The sequence below is a fragment of the Sminthopsis crassicaudata genome, chromosome 6 (genome assembly GCF_048593235.1).
Source record: "Sminthopsis crassicaudata isolate SCR6 chromosome 6, ASM4859323v1, whole genome shotgun sequence".
Classification (NCBI taxonomy): domain Eukaryota; kingdom Metazoa; phylum Chordata; class Mammalia; order Dasyuromorphia; family Dasyuridae; genus Sminthopsis; species Sminthopsis crassicaudata.
In genome coordinates, this window is record NC_133622.1 from 225,471,411 (window position 1) to 225,491,607 (window position 20,197).

Genomic DNA, 20,197 nt, shown 5'->3' on the forward strand with positions numbered 1-20,197 from the left:
TTTTATCTAATATCATAATTTATTATTGTTATATATTATCTTTATCATAGCTTCTTCCTTTTTCATATTTCTTTCTTCCTCCTCTTTTTTCTTTTCTCCTATCCATTCCTTTCTTCTTTTCTTCATTAAATACATAAAATGAAAATAAAAAGAGATGGAACCTGGGTTTAGAGCAGAGGAAATCTGTGTTCAAGCCCTGCCTCTGACATCTCCTGCCTCCTGCCTAACTAGCAGGAGACTTGGAGTGCCACATTTGGAATTTAGAAGGCCTGAGTTCAAAATTGGCCTCAGATATTTTGTGCTTTGTGACCCTAGACAAGTTTCATTACTTCTGTCTGCCTCAGTTTCTCTCATCTGTAAAATGGGGGTAAGAATAGGATTTACCTCCGGGGGTTGTCATCAGAATCAAATTAAATGTCATAAGTAGAGCAACTCATCAACCCTAAAATTTTCTCTAAATACTACCTATTATTATTATTACAATATCTGGTACATAATAAGCACTTAATAATCATCAAGTTAACTTACTAACATGATAAATAATTATTGATCAGCCAACTACATGATCAAGATAAATTAGAAGGGAGTAAGAAACTTTGAATTAGTACGAATTAGCATGATGCTGTCCACATACAATATTATAGATGGAATGGAAGTTTAATAAATCCACTTTTTTTTCCTTTCCAAATCTGATTGAGTGGAATGGGAGTTGCCACACTCATTCCCTCCTCTCTGGCTCCAGGAACTGCTGAGTTTGCCTCTCTGTGGCTCCCTAGACCACATCCCCACACCCTCGCTCTCCTACCCTCTCGGAGGATATTTCAATACAGAAAATTGAGACAGATGGGGTTTCAGGAACCCCAGAAATGCATTTACTTGGAACTGGTCCAGAACAGGAAACTCGGATTTTCCCTCTCCCATCCCTCTAACCCTCACCGCTGCCCTTCTTGGAGGGAACAGCCCAAGACAAGGAAACCCCAGGGGTTTTCAAGGAAAGCAGAGGTTCCAAGAATTGTGCTGTGTGCTGGATGGCTCAGAACTGAAACCTGTGTTTAAGTCAGGCAGCTGCTACAAACCCATTTCTTATTTTTTCCATCTAGTTGGCAGGGTCTGTTGATCATAGATGGGTTGACAGAGGCTTTTAAGGATCCAGCACGGAGGGAAATTAGGGGCAAAAAGAACACTTTTCCTCCTCGCCATCTCTCCACTGACCTGCTACGAGGATCCTTTGAGTCCATTATGGATTAGGCTACAAATAGAGAGAGATTGCCTCTAGGAGTCATCTATAAGTATATGTCACTCGCCCAGGAGGGGAAGAGATAGCCAGGGAGGCGGCCAGTGGGCAGAGCATGGGCATTTGGGTTTAGATGTGAAACCTGCTGTTGACTTCTTGGGGGATCACCAGCAATTCACCTCTCTTTGATGGCATTCAATTTCCTTATGGACTAAATGGCTTCTGAGGTTCCCTGCAGCCCCAACCTGGGATTCTTGAACTTGGGCTTTGAGAAATAGAAGGAACTTGGGGTCATAGATTTGGAATTGAGCTGGAAGGGACCGTGGAGTCACTGAGGCGAACCCTCTCACTTACAGGACATTTTTCCAACCCTCTCCCATTAGCGCGGATTACTTCATCTTTCCCTCCCAGCTGCCCTAGTAGGGACAAGGTCAGTTTCTGTCTTTTTTTTCCCCATTGTCTGGAACACAAGTATCAGAGTGGTTGTCTCACAGCCTTTTTCTGGCCTTGTTCCCTTCCTCCTGTTGCCTTCCCTACACACACACACACACACACACACACACACACACACACACACACACACACACACAAACACACTTGTATAACTGCACACACATAAACACACCATTTATTTTTGTATCACTTTTTATTTTATTAAATCTTTTAATTTTCAAAACATATGCATGGATAATTTTTCAACATTAACCCTTGCAAAACCTTGTGTTCCAATTTTTCTCCCCTTTTCCCCATCCCCTCCCCTAGATGGCAAGTCATTTAATGTATGTTAAATATGGTAAAAATATAAGTTAAATCCAAGATATGCATATGTATTTGTAAACACAAGAAAAAATCACATCAAAAAGAAAAAAAATGAGGAAGAAATTAAAATACAAGCAAACAACAACAAAAAAGTGACAATTTCATCACTTTTTAAAAGAATATTTATATATTTTTTGGATTTACTGAGTCTTCTCATGCTCAGAAAATGCTCAAAAAACCAGGTTCACCCATTGGTGAGCCCTAAGAGGACAATGTAGAAATTCTGCATTTTGGAGAAGGGGGAGTAAGGGAAAGGCTGTAGCAGGAAATGTGGCAAACCCTGGCTGGCTGGGGGTACAATGGAAGAGGCAAAAAAAGGCCCCTTTAGAGCAGACGATTTAAAGATAGAGAAGCTTGAGAGTATTCTCCAATCCCTTGATTTTATAGATGGGGAAATGGGGGGGGGGAGGAAATGTGACCCAGATCAGGAGCGGCTCCTGTAGCTGATCCCTTCCATCTATTCTGCCATCCCCACACACGCACCCAGAGCAGAGAGCCTTCCAACTGCCCCAAAGCTTTCTCTTAGCCCCGGTCCAGATGCTCGGCCCTCAGCCCCAGAGCCAAGAGCAGAGACTTGCCATGGACATGACAGTGAGCGGAGAGGCTGCTGCTTGTGTGACACAACAGGAAATCCTGTAAACAGCCACATGTGGCAGAGGGAAGGAGAGATTGAGATAATGAACCCAAGACCGCCGCTTCCCTGCTTCTTGTTCTTGTTAATTGTCCCTGCCAGACTCGCTGCCCGGTGTAGCCGGTACCCATTTTTGTAGGATCCAGGAAGATTTCCCTTTTCTGTCGTGATCATATAACCCCTTTTTCCTATCTGCTCCCTCCTTCCTCCTCACCTCCCTAGGAAGTACAGGACCCTATGGCTCCCTTCCCCCCCAGCTCATTGCATCAGGATGATCTGGCCCAGCTGGATGGCCTTCTTTCAAAATGGCCCTTGCACCCCAGTTGGAGAAACTCCAGTTCAGATTGTGTGTCAGTGGACAGCAGAGTGATAGAGTAGATTGAGTTCTGGATTTGGAATCAGTGAGATGATATATCTGGCATTTAGTACTTATGTATCCCCAAGCAAATCAATTAACCTGCCTCAGTTTACTTTTCTGTAAAATGTGGATAATAATAGCACCAGTAATAGGATGAAACGTATTTTGCAAACCTCAAAGCACTGTATAAATGTGAAATACTTAATCGGAGGGCTATGGACCTGTGATTTCATGTCTCAATCAACTTTACTTGCACATTATGGCTTCAAGAAAGTTGACCTAGAGGTATCAGACACACTGGCAAACCAGATTAAAATGTAATTGGGAAAGATTTAACAAAATAAAAAAAGATAATAGAACATAAATAATGTTGCTATATGGTTTTCTAAGTCAGTGTGTGACAGTGAAATCCTTATGGATGGTTTAATGGCCCCTATTTTTATGTAAGTCCTTAAGAAATTGTTATTATTTTTTTTAAAGAACAATAGTAGAATGTAGATAATGTTGCCATATGGTTTTTAAGTCTATCCACGATAGCAAGGTCTTTGTGGATGAATGGCCCCTGTTTTTATTTAAGTCTCTGAGAAATTAAAGTAGTTGTCCAGGTCCAGACAGGAGTTAAATCCAGGTCTTCCTGACTCCAAGACTTATTTCTTTCTGCCATGTCCCTCTATCTCTTAATTGATGAGGAGGATGAGGATGATAAATCATCTTGGCAGAAATTGTGCTTTTTAGGAAAGTCTTGACTCAAGAAGATCAGTGCTTTTCCTTCTATCAGGGAGCAGGGGGCAGGAGGAAAGTTTCCAGATTCTGGGGCTCCTGTCTAAGGGAGAACATGATGGAGATTTTTCATTGTCAAAGACATCGGACGTCCGACTTTTCAACTTGCCCATATCCTGAGAGCCGTTTATGGCCTTGTCATGTAACTGCTTCTTTCCAGTTTCTTTTCACTTTATTCTCTCCTGTTGTGTCCCATTCTACATGGGGGTTGCTGACTGGGAAAGAGAAAGCTCAGCAAGAGAGCGGTGATGGAAGGCTTAGGCTGGCTGGTAGTCTGACTTTGGTTTCATTTAATTTGCTAAACCTATTTATTAGGCACCTTGGATATACAAAGCATTCTGCCAGAACTCAACTTATACAGTCCTTTTTAAAAAATATATTTTATTTTCCAAATACATGCAAAGATATTTTTCAACATTCACCTTTGCAAAATTTTGGGTTCCAAATGTTTCTCCCTCTGTTCCCCCTTTCACTTTTCCCCAAGACACCGAGCAATCCAATATAGGTTAAATAAACATGGAGCATTGGATTTTTTAATACTCATCATGAGGAAGTCATTCAAAAAAGTATCCATTTCCCCATTTTACAGATTGAAGATGGTAGCCCAGGACGTGATTGAACTTGAATTTTCTTAATTCCCAAATTGCCCCTTCCTCATCTAAAGTTGAGGATCAATTCCCTTTCCCCCTTAATTCTTCCAAGGCAAGTTTGGAATTTTTCAAAATGAACTTTTACTAGGAAAAAAGAATACATTAAAAAATACAATTTTCAGACCATTTTCAGAATTGAAGCTTCTCTCTTTAGCTGAAGCCTCTCCATGGATCCACTTTGGTCTATACAGCTTCTCATTGGAAGGGACTGGGTGACCTGTGACCTTCCAGAGAAGAGGATGTCCAGCCTTTGTTTGAACACCTTCAGTGAAGGGGGAAGTTGCTGCCCTGCAAGGCAACCTCCATTTTTTTTTATTTAGAATTTTTTTCCACAGTATATATGCATGAGTAATTTTTTTATAACATTATCCCTTGTATTCATTTTTCCAGATTTTCCCCTCCCTCCCTCCACTCTCTCCCCTTGATGACAGGTAATCCCATACATTTTACATGTGTTACAATATAACCTAGATACAATATATGTGTGTAAATACCATTTTCTTGTTGCACAATAAGCATTAGCTTCCGAAGGTATAAGTAACCTGGGTAGATAGACAGTAGTGCTAACAATTTACATTCACTTCCCAGTGTTTCTTCTTCTCTGGGTGCAGCTACCCTTCCTGTCCATCATTGATCAACTGGAAGTGAGTTGGATCTTCTTTATGTTGAAGATCTCCACTTCCATCAGAATACATCTTCATACAGCATTGAAGTGTACAGTGATCTTCTGGTTCTGCTCACTTCACTCAGCATCAGTTGATTTAAGTCTCTCCAGGCCTCTCTGTATTCCTCCTGCTGGTCATTTCTTACCGAGCAATAATATTCCATAACCTTCATATACCATAATTTACCCAACCATTCTCCAACTGATGGACATCCATTCATCTTCCAGTTTCTAGCTACTACAAAAAGAGCTAAGGCAACCTCCATTCTTGGACAGCTCCAGTTACTAGGAACTTTTCCCTAAACTTGATATTCGAGTTTTGACAACTTTTCTCTCTGTTGATCCAAATCCTATCCCTTCCTCAACCCTTTCCTCCTGCCTTCTTATTTCTTTTTGAATTTAGAAGACTTTTAGGCCCTTCTCTCTCTCTCTCTCTCTCTCTCTCTCTCTCTCTCTCTCTCTCTCTCTCTCTCTCTCTCTCTATCTATCTATCTAGATATAGAAAATTAGCAGATAAAGGCAGACTTTAGAGCTAAGGGGGATGGGAACAGGCTTCTTGTAGAAGGTGGATTCTAGCTGGGTCTCGAAGGAAGCCAGGAGGGGAGAGCATTGTGGACATGGGGGCCGGCCAAGGGAAATGTCCAGAGTTGGAAGCTGGGAAATGGCCAATACCAATGGGGTATGTGGGAAGGTGTAAGGTAGAGGAGTACTGGAAGGATGTGTGTGTGTGTGTGTGTGTGTGTGTGTGTGTGTGTGTGTGTGTGTGTATTTTGGGGAAAGGGGCAGAGGTTAGGAAGGATCTCAATTGCTCCAACATGTTCTACGTCAATCTGGGGTGATAGGGAGCTGCTGGCATTTATCCGGTAGAGGCCGGTTGCTGGATCTGACTGTGATCTGGCTGGGGAGAAGGCAGAAGACAGCCATCTCCCTAGCTGGGAGGATCAAGGGAGGCTTCCAGCACCCATCCCCAATTGACTCTCTTGCTTCCTCCCAGTTTTTTCTGGGTTGGACACTCAGGCTGTTTGGCCAAGAGAGATTTGTATTCTTCCAGCCCTGGCCGGCGTCTCTGTCCCTTTTGGAGCCTGCTTCTTGGTCCTCTCCAAGGAGCCCCTCCATCACCCCCCCAATAACCCCTCGAGCCCTAGCCGGATGAGGAATAAGGGAACATTTGCCCAGACTCATAGAGCTTTGGATTTGAACTAAGGCTCTCTAGACTCCAAGACTAGAATTCTGTCTCCTGCCCTCTCCAGCTGCCTTGATTGTTTTGATGTAGGGCTTAGAGTCACAAAATATAAAAAGAATGGGACTGGAAGCTAGTGCATGCTTGATGTGTGGTCCTGAACAGAGACTGACTTCTCTAAACTTTACTTCCTCATCTGTAAAATGGGAGAGACAGAAGCGCCTCTCAGGGTTTTTCTCAATTACTAATGAGATAATGTAGTGAGCGCTCAGTTTACCTTACATAAACGGCACCTGTTGCTATTATGTTCAGGGAACCTATCTAGGGAACCTCTGACTTCCCTCCACCCCAAATCTGCTCGACATTCTGTCTCTCTGGTAGAAACTCCTTAGGATTATCAGATTCTTGATTTAGAACTTAAAGTTGAGGAAATCAGCAGAATTGCTCGTTATCCCAAAGACTCAGGAAGATTTGAATCAAGTTCTCTGACTCCTCATCCAGCCCTTCCTACCTGTCTGACAGGGACAGTTCTCTGGACCTCAGTTTCCTCATCTGCCAGACAAAGGCTTTGGACCGGACGGTCTCTACCATACGACAGCTGCTTTCTTGGCCTGAAGTTCCTGCTCCCGGCTGGGGCCACCCACTAAGTTCCTCCCTCCCTGTTCGTGGCTCATTTGCCAGAGAGAAAGGAGTACTGAGTCCACGATCGAGCCCACATTACTGGCTCCAATTTCTTTACCAGATTCTCTTTAACAGCTCATAACTCAGGTCTCTCCTCCCTCCCAGCCCCTTCCCTCACTGCCACCCTGATGGACTTGGATGATTTTTAGACCAGAGCTTGGAGAGAAAAACATCTTCCAAACTTAGCAGTAGCAGACAGAATTCCCCCCAAGAATTACAGGATTATGGGTCTCAGAGACCATCGAGACCCGCTCCCTCAATTTACAGAAAAGGAAACTGAGGTCCAGGAAGATGAAGTTCCTGAGTTTCCATAGGAGTTGGGATTTGCTAAAGAACCAAGGTATTTTTCATGCTGCTTCAAGGAAAGAAAGGGCAGGATTGTTGCCTCCTTTTGTGATCTGTATCTGCAACTGTCTGAGGCTGATATAGGGCGCTTCATTTTTATGATTATTTTCCTTGTCCTCTCCCCACCCTTAGCGTCATTCCTGTTTTCTTCATGTAAGCTCCTTCTCCTTCTGGGTCCTGTGGGAACATGTCTACAGGAGTTAATACCACCCTGGGATGACAGCTGAAACCCGAGCTCCTTAGGAGGAAGCGCTGATAGAATGGGCAACTGATATCCTTTTGCCATCCAGGCGTCTCCCCTAATCCGGGGATGGTTACTCTCGTTCTTAGGATTGGCTGATCCTGTTAGGATGGAGGCAGAGAAATGGAGAAGGCAACATCCATTAAGACAAGAGTAGAAATTTTTGTGACTTTCACTCCTCGGATCTCACTTTGCTCATGTGAAAAATGGGGAGGAAGGGAAAGCAGGCCCGAAGTCCCTTCCAGCTCTAGCTCTCTGATATTGTGAGAAGGCAATTCCATTTTCTTTTTTTTCCCTCAATAATATTTTATTTTTCCAAATATATATAAAGTTTTCATTTTTGTAAGACTTTGTGTTCCACATCTTTCTCCCTCTTTTCCTTATCTCCCCCTTTCTCTACAAAGTTAAATATGTGCAATTTAAAAAAAATTTCCATATTTGTCATGTTGGTCAAGAAAAATCAGATCAAGAGGGAAGAGAAACAAACAAATAAAAGGTGAAATATTATGCTTTGATCCACATTCAGTCTCTATAGTTCTGTCTCTGGAGGCAGACGCCATTTTCCATCCCAAGTCACCACAGCACAGTTGATCATCACATAATCTTGTCGCTGTGTATAACATTCTCTTAGTTCTCCTCACTTAGAATCAGTCCATGTAAGTCTTTCCAGACTTGTATCGACAGTTCTATTTTCTCCCCCAACTTTAAACTCCACCTATCTTTCCTCTTCCTTAAGGCTCTTTCATCTACTGGTTTATATTGGGGATAGGGGGGCTTGTTTCCTTTCTGAGGGGCAGACATTGGAACCCTTAAGAAGCTGCAGCAGCAAGCTCTATGATAGAGCCAGCCCAGGTGTACTTAGGGCACCTCAGTCCCCATCTCTGATTCCCTTACCACTTTTCTGACAGGCCTGTGGCTTATGCACCTTGAATCAGAGAGTCCCACCTTAGTAGCCCACTTACACAAACAAGCGACTCTTTTTTGAGTGTTGGTTTTATTTTCCATGAAACGGGGATCACACTATGAAGCTCAAAAGAGATTACAAATGTCAACCTCCTGGAAACCTACAGCTGGTACTGGGCGTTCTCTCCTGTATGCTATGGTGAAGTGAGGACCTCCATTTTAGTGACTTGTAGATTTAAAGATTGGCGAATCACAGACCAATCTAAGCTCTTCATTTTTCACAAGAGGAACCAGGTCTGGAAACAAAGTAAAAGAAGGGAGAGAGAATTTTTGTACTACCCTAGTATATACTGCCTGTCCTAAGCTGGAACAAGCCATGGGCCCAGATTGTATATCTCATGAACAGCTCGTACCACATGGGTGTGCAAGCAAGTTCCTGAGTGCCATACCAGTGCCCAAGTCTTTGTTTGTTTTCTCCTAGGCGGCTGCTGAAGAGCGAACTTGGATCTTTCATTACAGACTATTTCCAGGTAAAATGACATTTTATACTGATGCATTGAAATGAGTGTGTGTTGGTGTATGAGAAATCAGTGCCATACAAGATGAGTATATTTACATATACTCATATTTATATTATTACAAATTATAAATTATTAATATTATATATTTATATATGTAGTGTCTTTCTTTTTCTTGCTCACATACGGTCTATGCCATTGGTCCAACAATTATTTGTAAGCACCTACTATGTGCAAGGCATTTGTAGCTCAGACTCAGGGCTTGAATCTATGAGGAATGAAAAGCTGAATCCCTGCCACTTTTTCTCCGGGAGTCCTTTTTATCTCTCAACCCCAGGTAAGTCACCCAATACTACTAATGGGTTCTTCCTGTTCTTAATGTAGGAGCAGTACAGTAGGTATAGTGATAACGATCTCAGTAAAAAGGGATTAATAATAGTCCCTAACTCATAAGGTTGTGGATCAAGTGAGTTAAGGTAGGTAAGGTACTTTGCAAACCTTAAAGCAGCTTTCTACCTCCTCAAGTGATTAAAAAAATTATCCTGCAAGTATGTTTTGTATGATTGCACAAATATGACCTATATCAAATGACTTACCTTCTCAATGAGGAGGAAAGACGAGGAAGGAGAGAACTGGAAATGAATGTTTACAATTATGTGTACGTGTAGTTGGGGGAAAAATAAAATATTTAATTAGAAAAATAATCCTGCAGATAATCCTCTGGCCTTCGGCCTCCCCAAACTTAGCAAGACTGGTTCTCCAACAATGGGCATTCATACTCAGAGCCTCTTATCTTGGGCTCTCTAATGCCTAACCTTGGTTCTGTTGATCCAACCTTGAGAAGCCCAAATCACCTTTATGTCCCGTATGCAGATGACCCTGGTATCCCGAGGCATCGATTTAATAGAACAACTCTTTTTATTGGGGAGATGTCCTATTCTTTATACCAGCATCATCCCAAATTGAAAGCCAGAGGTGGAGAACGGTGTGTCAAATGTTGCATAGAATGTTTGATGTCGGGTCAGTCGGTTGGCAAAAATGCTTTTTTTTTTAATCCTATTTTTTTTATTCTTTGTCATAAAGGGGAGATTGTATGAGGATTGCTGAGAATTGAGGGTTTTTTTTATAAAAAAACAGAAGTATCAATAAAAATCAATACATATTTTTTAAAAGGGCACATCCTATCGGTGGATTGGGTTGTGTTCTCCATGAAGGAAAGATGGCAGTCTTGGAGTTTTGGTTTTATTTCTGCCATTTTAGACATTCAGGTGGCTTAGAGAAAGCTCAGTCCACAGAGCAATACAGCACAAAGATTAACAGAGAGATAATTAGTCAGCAATTGCATCATTTCAACTGCCCTTGACTCATAGGCTGTGCTCTTGGCTTTAGCACGCTCCTCTCCCACTGTCTCTGCGATGTGGTTCCAAATCAAACCACAGAAGAGTGTTCTGTTTTGTTTTCATTCACTCCCAAAGAAGCTTGCAGCCTCCTCCACTGGATCCTAATCGACATTTAATATAAAATGAGTTCGATATGTATTTTTGAACCAGTCTTCCTCAGCCTGTTCTGAAATCCCGCCGGCCCAGATGTGTGTCCCCTTCTTGGGGTTCCCTTCCCCTTCACCCCTTTGGATCCCTATCTTCCTTCAAAACTCGGGTCAAGCACCATCTCCTGTTCTCATCCTTCCTCTCCAGGTCCCCACCCCTTCATCCATTACTTTGTATTTTTATTTGCTAGTTGGTGTATATATTGTTTCTCCCCTCCCTATCCCCAAGTCAATAGTAGCAAGAATTGCTTTGTACTCCCCATATGTAAAACAGTGGATGACACATAGTAAACTTTTCATAAGGATTTGTTGAATGGGTGAATGAATTTAATTTTCTAAAATTTTCATTTCCAATTTTTTTCTGTTTTCCATTTTCAAAAAAAAATAATCAATCAGCAAACATTTATAAAGAGCCCACTATGTGCAGGGCATTCTGCTAGGTTCAGAAGGAGACAAGTACAAAGATTAAAACAACCTCTACTTGCAAGAAGCTGACATTCTGATAGGAGGGAAACTCCCCATCTATGAAACCATGCTGCTTCCTGAGCTGCTTACAAAGTACGGCACGCAGACGATTTTTAAAAAATAACCAAATGGTGTGATTTATTTTTTGTATCAACAGCATGTGATAAAACATTAACCACAGCTCAAAGGGAACAGCTCAAAGGGAAAAAATGAAGTTCTCACTCCCGCTGCCTGTTAGGGACTGGCTGGTGGGGTAGGACTAAGGGGCTACTCTCAAAGCCTTCCCCTCAACTCCAACCTTGGTTAAACACAGAGAATGATCTGAGGAGAAATAAAATAGAGCAGGATTTAGCATTCTTTAGTTAATTTATAAACCGTTCTAATGTTAACCACCCAGCTACTTTTACAGAGAAGCTCCCTGAAGCCCAGAATCAGTGGCAACATTGGGATTTGAACTCTGGGCCCCTGGCTCTTAGTCTCCTAGGAGTTTCCACATTATCCTGCTCTTTGTTTTTCAAAGAACAGATATTTAATCAGTTAGCCAATAAACAAGCTTTAATTCAATTATTTTTTTTTTCAAGCTTTGATTAAGTGCCTACTATGCTAGATTCAGGGGCCACAAAAAACAAAGATAAAATGGTTCTTCCACTCAAGTAGTTTACATTCCATTAGAGAAGATATTCTTTCTTTCTTTCTTTCTTTCTTTCTTTCTTTCTTTCTTTCTTTCTTTCTTTCTTTCTTTCTTTCTTTCTTTCTTTCTTTCTTTCTTTCTTTCTTTCTTTCTTTCTTTCTTTCTTTCTTTCTTTCTTTCTTTCTTTCTCTCTTTCTTTTTTTCTTTCTTTCTCTCTTTCTTTTTTTCTTTCTTTCTCTCTCTCTTTCTCTCTTTCTCTCTCTCTCTTTCTTTCTCTCTTTCTTTCTCTCTTTCTTTCTCTCTTTCTTTCTTTCTTTCTTTCTCTCTTTCTTTCTTTCTTTCTTTCTCTCTTTCTTTCTCTCTTTCTCTCTTTCTCTCTCTCTCTTCCTTTCTTTCTTTCTTTCTTTCTCTCTTTCTCTCTTTCTGTCTCTCTGTCTCTCTGTCTCTCATATATATATGTGTGTATGTAAATTTATGGGACACACAAGGTTATCTGAGGCTTGAGATCAAACTTCCAGCCAGAGGGATCAGGGAGACAGCATTTGAGCTGAGCTTTGAAGGATGCTGACTTGGGCTTATGTGGGGAAGCAGAGGTCAGATGTCATATGGAGAAACAATCAGAAGGCTATTTTGGCTAGACTGTTGGAAACAGTTATGGAGAGTAAGGCTAAATGGGTAGATCGGGACCAGGTAGCAAAGAGCTTTAATAGCCAAAAGGAAGAGTTTGGATTTGATCTTGGAGGTGAAACACTGAAAATGGAGTTGTGCAAAATCCTATGCTAGCATCCTCGGTGAGACTGGGCCTTTTTATCCAATGCTCTGAATCCATTGCAGCATAAAGGAAGCTCCTGCAGAATCTCTCCAGGCAGAGAAAGGTCAGTAGCTGATGAGGAGGTTTAAACCATCCAAGCAGACACAGGAGCGGTTGGGGAGACGGTTTGCCAGCATTGCCTCAGATGGTCAGGGAGGTGGAAATTGGATATTCGAGGCACTGAGCTCATTAGTTGATAAGGACTGGCAGAAACAGGCCAGGCAGGCCTGTTCCTAAACATCCACTTCATTTCAGCCAAGAAGACCGACTTGCCCTTGGCTCGGCTCACCCCCAAGAGCCAACTTGAAACCTGCCCAAATGGCTCAGGTTCGAAACTGTGAATTTTCATTTTGCTATTTCAGAGAGAGCATCTCTGAAAGGGAAGTATTTTGTGATGGATAATGAAAGTGATGGGGGCCAGGGCAGGTAGCCGTACCATAGGCTGTAGATCGCCTGTGGAGAGAGAGGAGAGAAGAGTATGATTTCCCAGAAAGGACTGACACATATGTAGGGCCAGGCAAGTAAAAAAGCAAAATCTGGGGCTAGGTTTTTCTGTTGGGATGACATTGATGACCTCGTCTGCTCTAATTTGAATTGAGCCTGAGAAGAAAATTGAGTTTTTCCAAAGGCCCCTGGCAGAGGAGGGTAACTCTATATCCCAGTGCCAGCTACAATAATTGGGTCCTTATAATGCTTGAAACTGATAGTGTGAGCCGCCCAGTGTTTTTCCACTATTTCGATAATTGAGTATTCTGATGGTGAAAGACGTAGAGGCTGATGAACAAATACTCTCCAACGTTTTCCATCTGCTCTAGACTAGGTATTTATTAGACATTTGAGGTTTTATTCTCTTTGGTTTTTTTTTTTTCCTAACCATGAAAGTTAAAATTCTTTTCCATGGAGCAGAATTTTTGTATCATTCTCAAATTTGTTCTCAAGTTGATGACTTAGAAACTTCTTTGGAAGAGGAGAAATTCATCGAACTGAGATCCATGAGGTACGGATCATCTGATTGCACTAATTATTTTTTTCCATTTTCGGTTCATATCTGCAAGAATCTTAGTAAGATAATTATCCTACCACTTCATCATCATCAAAAACAAAAATCAAGTGGTTGCTTTCACAATGTAAAGAGAATCACATGGAGAGTCTGTCTCCTTGGAATCTGCAATCTGAAAAAGACCAGAAGCATTTTTGGGAAGCAGGATCAGAGAAAGGAAAGAGAAGAATACTTTGAGTTTAAGATTAAGATAAAGAGGGATTGTTTGTTTATTTGTTGTATTTCCCAAAAGGAAAGGGTCCATTTTCCTCTCTGTATTCCTCAGAATTCAACACAACGCCTGGGACATAGTAAGTGCTTCATGATGCTTGATGCTTGTTGATTGACTGATTTTGTTTTTTGGGGATTAAGTGACTTGCCTAGGATCACGCAATCAAATCTTCCTGACTTCAGGGTCAGTGCTCTGTTATGCCATCTAACTGTCCCGATTGACCGATTCTTGATGATAACACTAGCTCACGTTTATATAGTGCTTACTATGTGCTTTATAGTTATCTCATTTGATCTTCACGACAACTCAGAGAGGGTATTATCCCCATTTTACAAATGAAGAAACTGAGGCTGGATTTGAATTCAGGTCTTCTTGATTTCAGGGCCAGTACTGTATTCCTTATACCACCTAGCTGCCCTCAGACAGAGTTCCCAGTGTTACAGAAAGGCCCATGAGGATTAAGGTGCAAGAGTACAATACAATCTAAGCCAAGATTGAGAGACATTGTTAGAACTATACAGACTAAAAACAACAAAAGGTGTCTGCCCTCAATGAGCTTACATTCTGTTGGGAAGATACAACATATAAACAAATAAATCTATGCATATATACCCATATATGTGTATATGTTTATACAAAAAAAAATTGCAGAGGAATGATAGAGCCCAATTAACTAATAAAGTTTTGAAAAACCTTTTTATGGAGGCAGCTAAGTGGTGGAGTAGATAGAGCACCAGCCCTGAAGTCAGGAGGACCTAAGTTCAAATCTGCCCTCGACACTTAATATTTCCTAGCTGTGTGATCCTGGGCAAGTCACTTAACCCCAATTACCTTAGCAAAAAAAAAAAAAAAAAAAAAAAAAAAAAGGAAAGGAAAAAAAAACAAACCCTTTTTTGTGTGCCTTGGTTGTCCAGTGAAGCCTATCATTCCATCCCAGAATGGTTTTAAATATGATTATTTATTTATTAATTAATAGTAAATATTTAAAATAAAATAGAATTATAAAAGAAACCATTTATATATGCAAATAGTTATCCAAGGTGGTTTTTTTTGTTTGTTTGTTTGTTTTAAACAAGTTCCTGGACCCCAAATTAAGAGTTCTTGACTTAGGATGATCCCAGAAGATCTTCCCTATAGGAGACAGTGCCTGACTTAGTCCTTGAAGGAATTCTAAGAGACCCAGATGAGTGGCCATCTATTTCAGGAATGGTAAATAGTGTATGTAAAGACCCTGAAGCCAGAGATAAAATGCCGAGTTCAGGGACCAGCAAATAATCCAGCTTGACTGAAAAGAAGAATAGAAGAGTAATATATAATAAACCTGAGAAGGAAGTCTGAAGCCTGGCAGTAAAAGCAGGAAATAATGGGGCCCTGGGCTGGAGCACAGGCCAGACATATCATAGATTCCCTGTCAAAAGATAATTTAGACCCACCCTTCATTTTACAACATAGGAAATGTCTGAGGTAGATTTCCTCACTCTACGTTGAGCCCTCTCTCTTCTGAGCCTTAGGAGGTAAATTTTGGGAATTATGGTGAGAAACATGAGAGCAAACATGAAAGATCCTTGGAATCTTGGTGTTGGAAGGGGCCTTCCAAGTTCAGTAAGTTTTGTCTATTCCATCATTTGACAAATAAGGAAACAGATCAGGAAAGTCAGGTGTTTTTGCCTAAAGTCACAGTTAGATGGAAAATCACCCATCCTGCTCCCTGATTTTTAAGATGAGAAAACCTAGAAAGGAAATGTTCCTCTGACTCCTGAGCCCAGTGCTTCCCCTCACCCCCAGTCAATTGAGGTTAAGTGACTTGCCCAAGGTCACACAGCTAGGAAGAATTAAGTGTCTGAGGCCAGATTTCAACTCAGGTCCTCCTGACTTCAGGGCCGGTGCTCTATCCACCCACTGTGCCATTAGCCATCCCAGCCCGGTGCTTTTTAAAATACATTACACAGGTATTCTGACTCCAAATTCAGTGCTTGTTTCCATGAAGTAATGATGCTGTCAGTATTTTCCCTGAGATGACTAAGCTTCCTACACCATGCAATCTTTGAGCAGTAATTCCTAATCGATATCCTTTGCTGAATAGACAGACACTACAAGAAGCATCTCGGCCCACCTTGGGGTTGCAAGCAGTACTTTCAGTCCTCTAGTTGCTAGCTGATCTTGAACAAGCTGCTTCCTCTCTTGGACTCAGTTTCCCAATTTTTAAAATATGGAAGTTGAATTTTAGGGTCTCTTCTTCTAAAAGCTCTGGCTGTATGCTTTTGAACATTTCCAGAAAAATCCAGCGGTCTTTCCATTACCAGTGCCTACCATCTGAAAATAATCATATCTCTATAGCGATTTTAAGTTTACAGAGTCTTTTAGTGTGTTCAGTGGTGAACATTTATTAAGTATTTACTATATCCCAATCATTGATCATATAAAGGCAAAGTGAAACAGTCCTTTCTTACATCCTCTGGGAAAACCAAATGTACATATGGGAGGATAGAATTAAATTAATTGATAAGGTTTGCTCAGAACAACCCTGTGATGAGACTAGGATGAGGTCAGATGTGAAGAGATTCGACTTCCATCACATAGGATGTGTCAGAATTTGAATACAGACCCAGGCCTCTCAATCCCCAAGTCCAACATTCTTTCCAATACTCTGTGAAAAGATCCGGTTCTAGAATATTGTCTTCAAGGAGTTTGCAATCTAGTGGGAGAGATTCCCCTTCTCCCTCCAGTCCATGCTAGAGGGATGGCCCACCAAGCACAGGGAGTGCTTGAACGTTTTTAGAAGGGAGCTCAGTGACCATCTCATGCAAATCCCTTCAGAATCTAGAACAAATATTCATTTCCTTGTATCTTGTGATTTCTTGGTTGGTTTTTGGGTTGTTCATTTTTCTAGAGGTGGTTCTGCTGCTCCGTCCCTCCCCTTGGCAGGATACCCCTGCGAAGGCCAAGGCCTTTGTGGGCAGGAGGCATGTTCTTTCTGGCCTTGTTACATCCTGCAGACTCCTTCCCTCCCTTGCTCACTCCCTCACACTCCCTCCTGCCTGTGGCATTGTTAGTGAGTGAAATCTGGGTCTTTGCTGCCCATTTAATGACTGATGTCTGGAGTGGTTTGGATTACTCTCCCCCAGACAGTCTCATTTACGATTTTCCAAGCTAGCTACGCCTCATATTTCTGTTTGCAGCCCATATTTCTATCTGGAATAGTATAAACAAACATGACAGCTGTCCCCTGCTTCCTGACTCGGCTCTTCTGCAAACTTCATTAGAGTCGTGTGTCCTTCCTTCTGTTTCATTACTGGGGGGTTCTGGGTAACAGCGAACCCTATTTTAATTCTGGCTTCCTTGCCAGCTGTGCTGCTAACCCTGCCTTTAGGCCTTTCTTTAGGAGATGTGGTAGGAGAAGTGGAATCTTTTTGTCAAGAATGTTCTCGTCCCCCATCCATCACCAAGCATTTATTAAGCTTCTTCTGTGTCCCAGGCTGTGTGTGCTGAGATTACAGAAAGGATGGAGCCGTCTTTGCTGGTGATATTCTCGCATTCTTACAGAACATTTAGTATCCCCCTACTCTTTGCCCAGGACTCATCGAAATTCACAGGGATATAGGGGAATATAAAACAAGAGCCCTTCTTAAGAGGCTAATGGACTGATTGGGTGAACCAGATGGATGCATGAAAAAGCTAATGATTAATGAATAATTAGCATCTGCTGAGTGTTCAATAAGAAGAAGGTTCTGAGATACTGAGGCATCTTCCTGGTAGCTGCATAATCCCTATCAAATGAAGGCAACATTTCCCAGCACTCTTAGGGAGGTTAAAAGGTCTGATAAGATATGCTGCATCTGCATCTGAGAAGATCCTGTCAGGGCTAGTTCGCAGGATCAGGAAGATGCCCTGCTCCTACCACACGTGGAGTTTGGTGGTGGTTTCTGGGTGCTGTGGCTGGAGAAGGACATAGGTAAACTGGGGAGGTTCCTTAGGATATTCCTGTACCGCACTGAATGAAGAGTGGTGATCTGTACTAGTGGAGTGACTTCTCAATGATGAGAATGTGGATTCATTAAAGTGTCAGAAAAATGCCATTTTTAGACACCACCAGAGAATCTTGGAAACTTTTCTGTTTGATGATTCCACTCCTTAAAAGTACCCCTTTAACCTCAATTTAAATTTCTTAAATGTAATTGACTTTTAGCCCCCCCCCCCCCCCCAAAAAAAAGGCTGGGTGTTTGCAAGTGGAAAGGACCCTCTCTCTAGTCTGGGTATCTGGTCTGAGTCCTAGGCCTGACTCACAGCGCAAACTACAAGAATTTAAGATGCTAATGCCTCAGTGTTTTCACCTGCAAATTGGGGAGAGGAGCAGCTCCATGTCAGACTCAGATTCATAATGGAAGTACCTACTGTCATCGAGATTTGATAAGTAGGTGCTGTCCCAGAAACTGAGTTCAGGAAATCCCAAGGTTCACAGAATGGTTTGTGAAAAAGGCCCCTGAAGATAGCTTGACATTTTGATAGGGAGGCAAGTTATAAGGAGGCAGGAGAAAGAATATGCAAGTTCTAGAGATAGAGGTGCTCGATTCAAATCCTGCTCCTCACCCAGAAGTTACCTGTCCACTTCTCTGGGCCCCAGTTTTCTCATCTATAAAATGAGGTTGCATTTGATGACCCTTAGTGGATACAGCACTGGGCCTAGAGCCAGGAGACTGTGAGTTCAGATCTGACCTCAGACACTCCTTAGCTGGACAAATAACTTAATCATGTTTGCCTCAGTTTACTCATCTGAAAGTGAGGTTGGACTTGATGATCCTTAGTAGATAGAGCATTGAACCTAGAGCCAGGAGACTCATCTTTGTGAGTTCAAGTCTGACCTCAGGTACTTCCTAGCTGGACAAATGGCTTAATCCTGTCTGCCTCAGTTTACTCATCTGTAAAATGAGCCGGAGAAGGAAATGGCACACCCCTCCAGTATCTTTGCCAAGAAAATCCTAAATGGGGTCAAAGAAGACCAGACATGACTGAAAAATGTCTGCAAAGTTTGCTTCTCACTCTAATCTATGATCCTGGCTCTTTGATCATAGGTAAATCCATAGGCTGATTCAGTTTGCCCATCTGTAAGATGAGGGCAGTTAAATTAAAGGTTTCTTCCATCCCCAGATCAATGGTCCTGGGGATTCTTGAGGGCTAGGGTCTGCAGACTTCTCTCTGTTAGCTGTTCATCTCAGCTTGGTTCTGATCCCCCTCTTCCCCAGCCCCAAGCTTCATTAACCCTTTAGCAACTACTGCCCTAATGTGGATGAGTTCCGGTCCAAACCCAAATGTTTGCAAAGAGGAACATAATGGGAGGGAAAGAGGAGTGAACTTGGGGTGGAAGGTCCATCTTCCAGGTTGACCATTCTGTGTGCCAGTTTTAGGTATTTAGGCAAGTCACCCTTCTCTCTGTACTGGTGTCTTTCTTTTCTTTCTTTTTCTCTTTCCCTTTTCTTTTTAAAAATTATTTATTTATTTTAAATACCCATTGCTTTATGAATCATGTTGGGAGAGAAAATTCAGAATGAAAGGGAAAAACTATGAGAGAGATTAAACACACACACAGAGAGAGAGAGAGAGAGAGAGAGAGAGAGAGAGAGAGAGAGAGAGAGAGAGAGAGGAGAAAAGAAGAAGAAGAAGAAGGAAGAAGGAAGAAGAAAGAAGAAGAAGAAGTAGTAGTAGTAGTAGTAGTAGTAGTAGTAGTAGTAGTAGTAGTAGTAGTAGTAGTAGTAGTAGTAGTAGAAGAAGAAGTAGTAGTAGTAGTAGTAAACATAGCATGCGTTGATTTACATTCAAATCCCCTGGTCCTTTTTCTGGATGCAGAACGGGCAAATGAGAGCAATTTGTTCCAAGGCTGTGAGGGCGGCTGAAGCAGGTGCCGTGGAGTGACTGGGTCACCCACTGCCTCTCGGCCATCACTAAGCATCCTGGCGTTTGTCCTGCCCACTGGACTTGGATGCGAGGGTGAAGCCGATGACTTTGTGCAGCTCTGCCTCGTTGAGTCAAGTCAAGTAGAGCGGATCTCAAGGTTCTAGACTGCAGATTCTTAAATTGTGGTTCGCTGTCCCCTATGAGTCTCATATGTGGGGCTATAAATTATAGCTTATTCTCAGCAAATGTTTGATTTGTATACCTATTTTATATACTTATATAACTCAGGTCATGTAAAATTTTTTCGGGCAAAAAGTGGTCATTAAGTGGAAGAAGTTTAAGAAGCCCTCTCTAGATCAAAAGATAAAGTGAAGTGTTCAAAGTTGCCTAGGCTGTGAGAGAGCGAGGCAATTTCTCAAATCTTCTCAGAGCCAAACTTAGTTATTATAATTACATGGTATTTGGTTCCCCAAACTCAGTGCTTTGGGCCAGGAGAACCAACCAAGAGAGAAATGAGCACAGGGGTCATTGTATAGAACAAGTCCCAACAAACATCGTAAATGAGTACTATGTTCAATTA

The 20,197-nt window shown here is 41.8% G+C and overlaps 1 protein-coding gene across 6 annotated transcripts in view; it reads left to right on the plus strand.

Annotated features, from left to right (window-relative positions):
- Positions 1–20,197, plus strand: part of PRR5L (proline rich 5 like) — a 134,067-nt gene that overhangs the window by 80,637 nt on the left and 33,233 nt on the right. For all 6 annotated transcript variants that reach the window (XR_012483706.1, XM_074276620.1, XM_074276621.1 and 3 more), the window contains one exon: positions 8,968–9,016. Coding sequence is in view for 5 of the 6 variants with exons in the window: in XM_074276620.1 (XP_074132721.1) it covers positions 8,968–9,016 (49 nt within the window). In the remaining variant the exon portion in view is untranslated. The remainder of the gene's footprint in view (positions 1–8,967; positions 9,017–20,197) is intronic.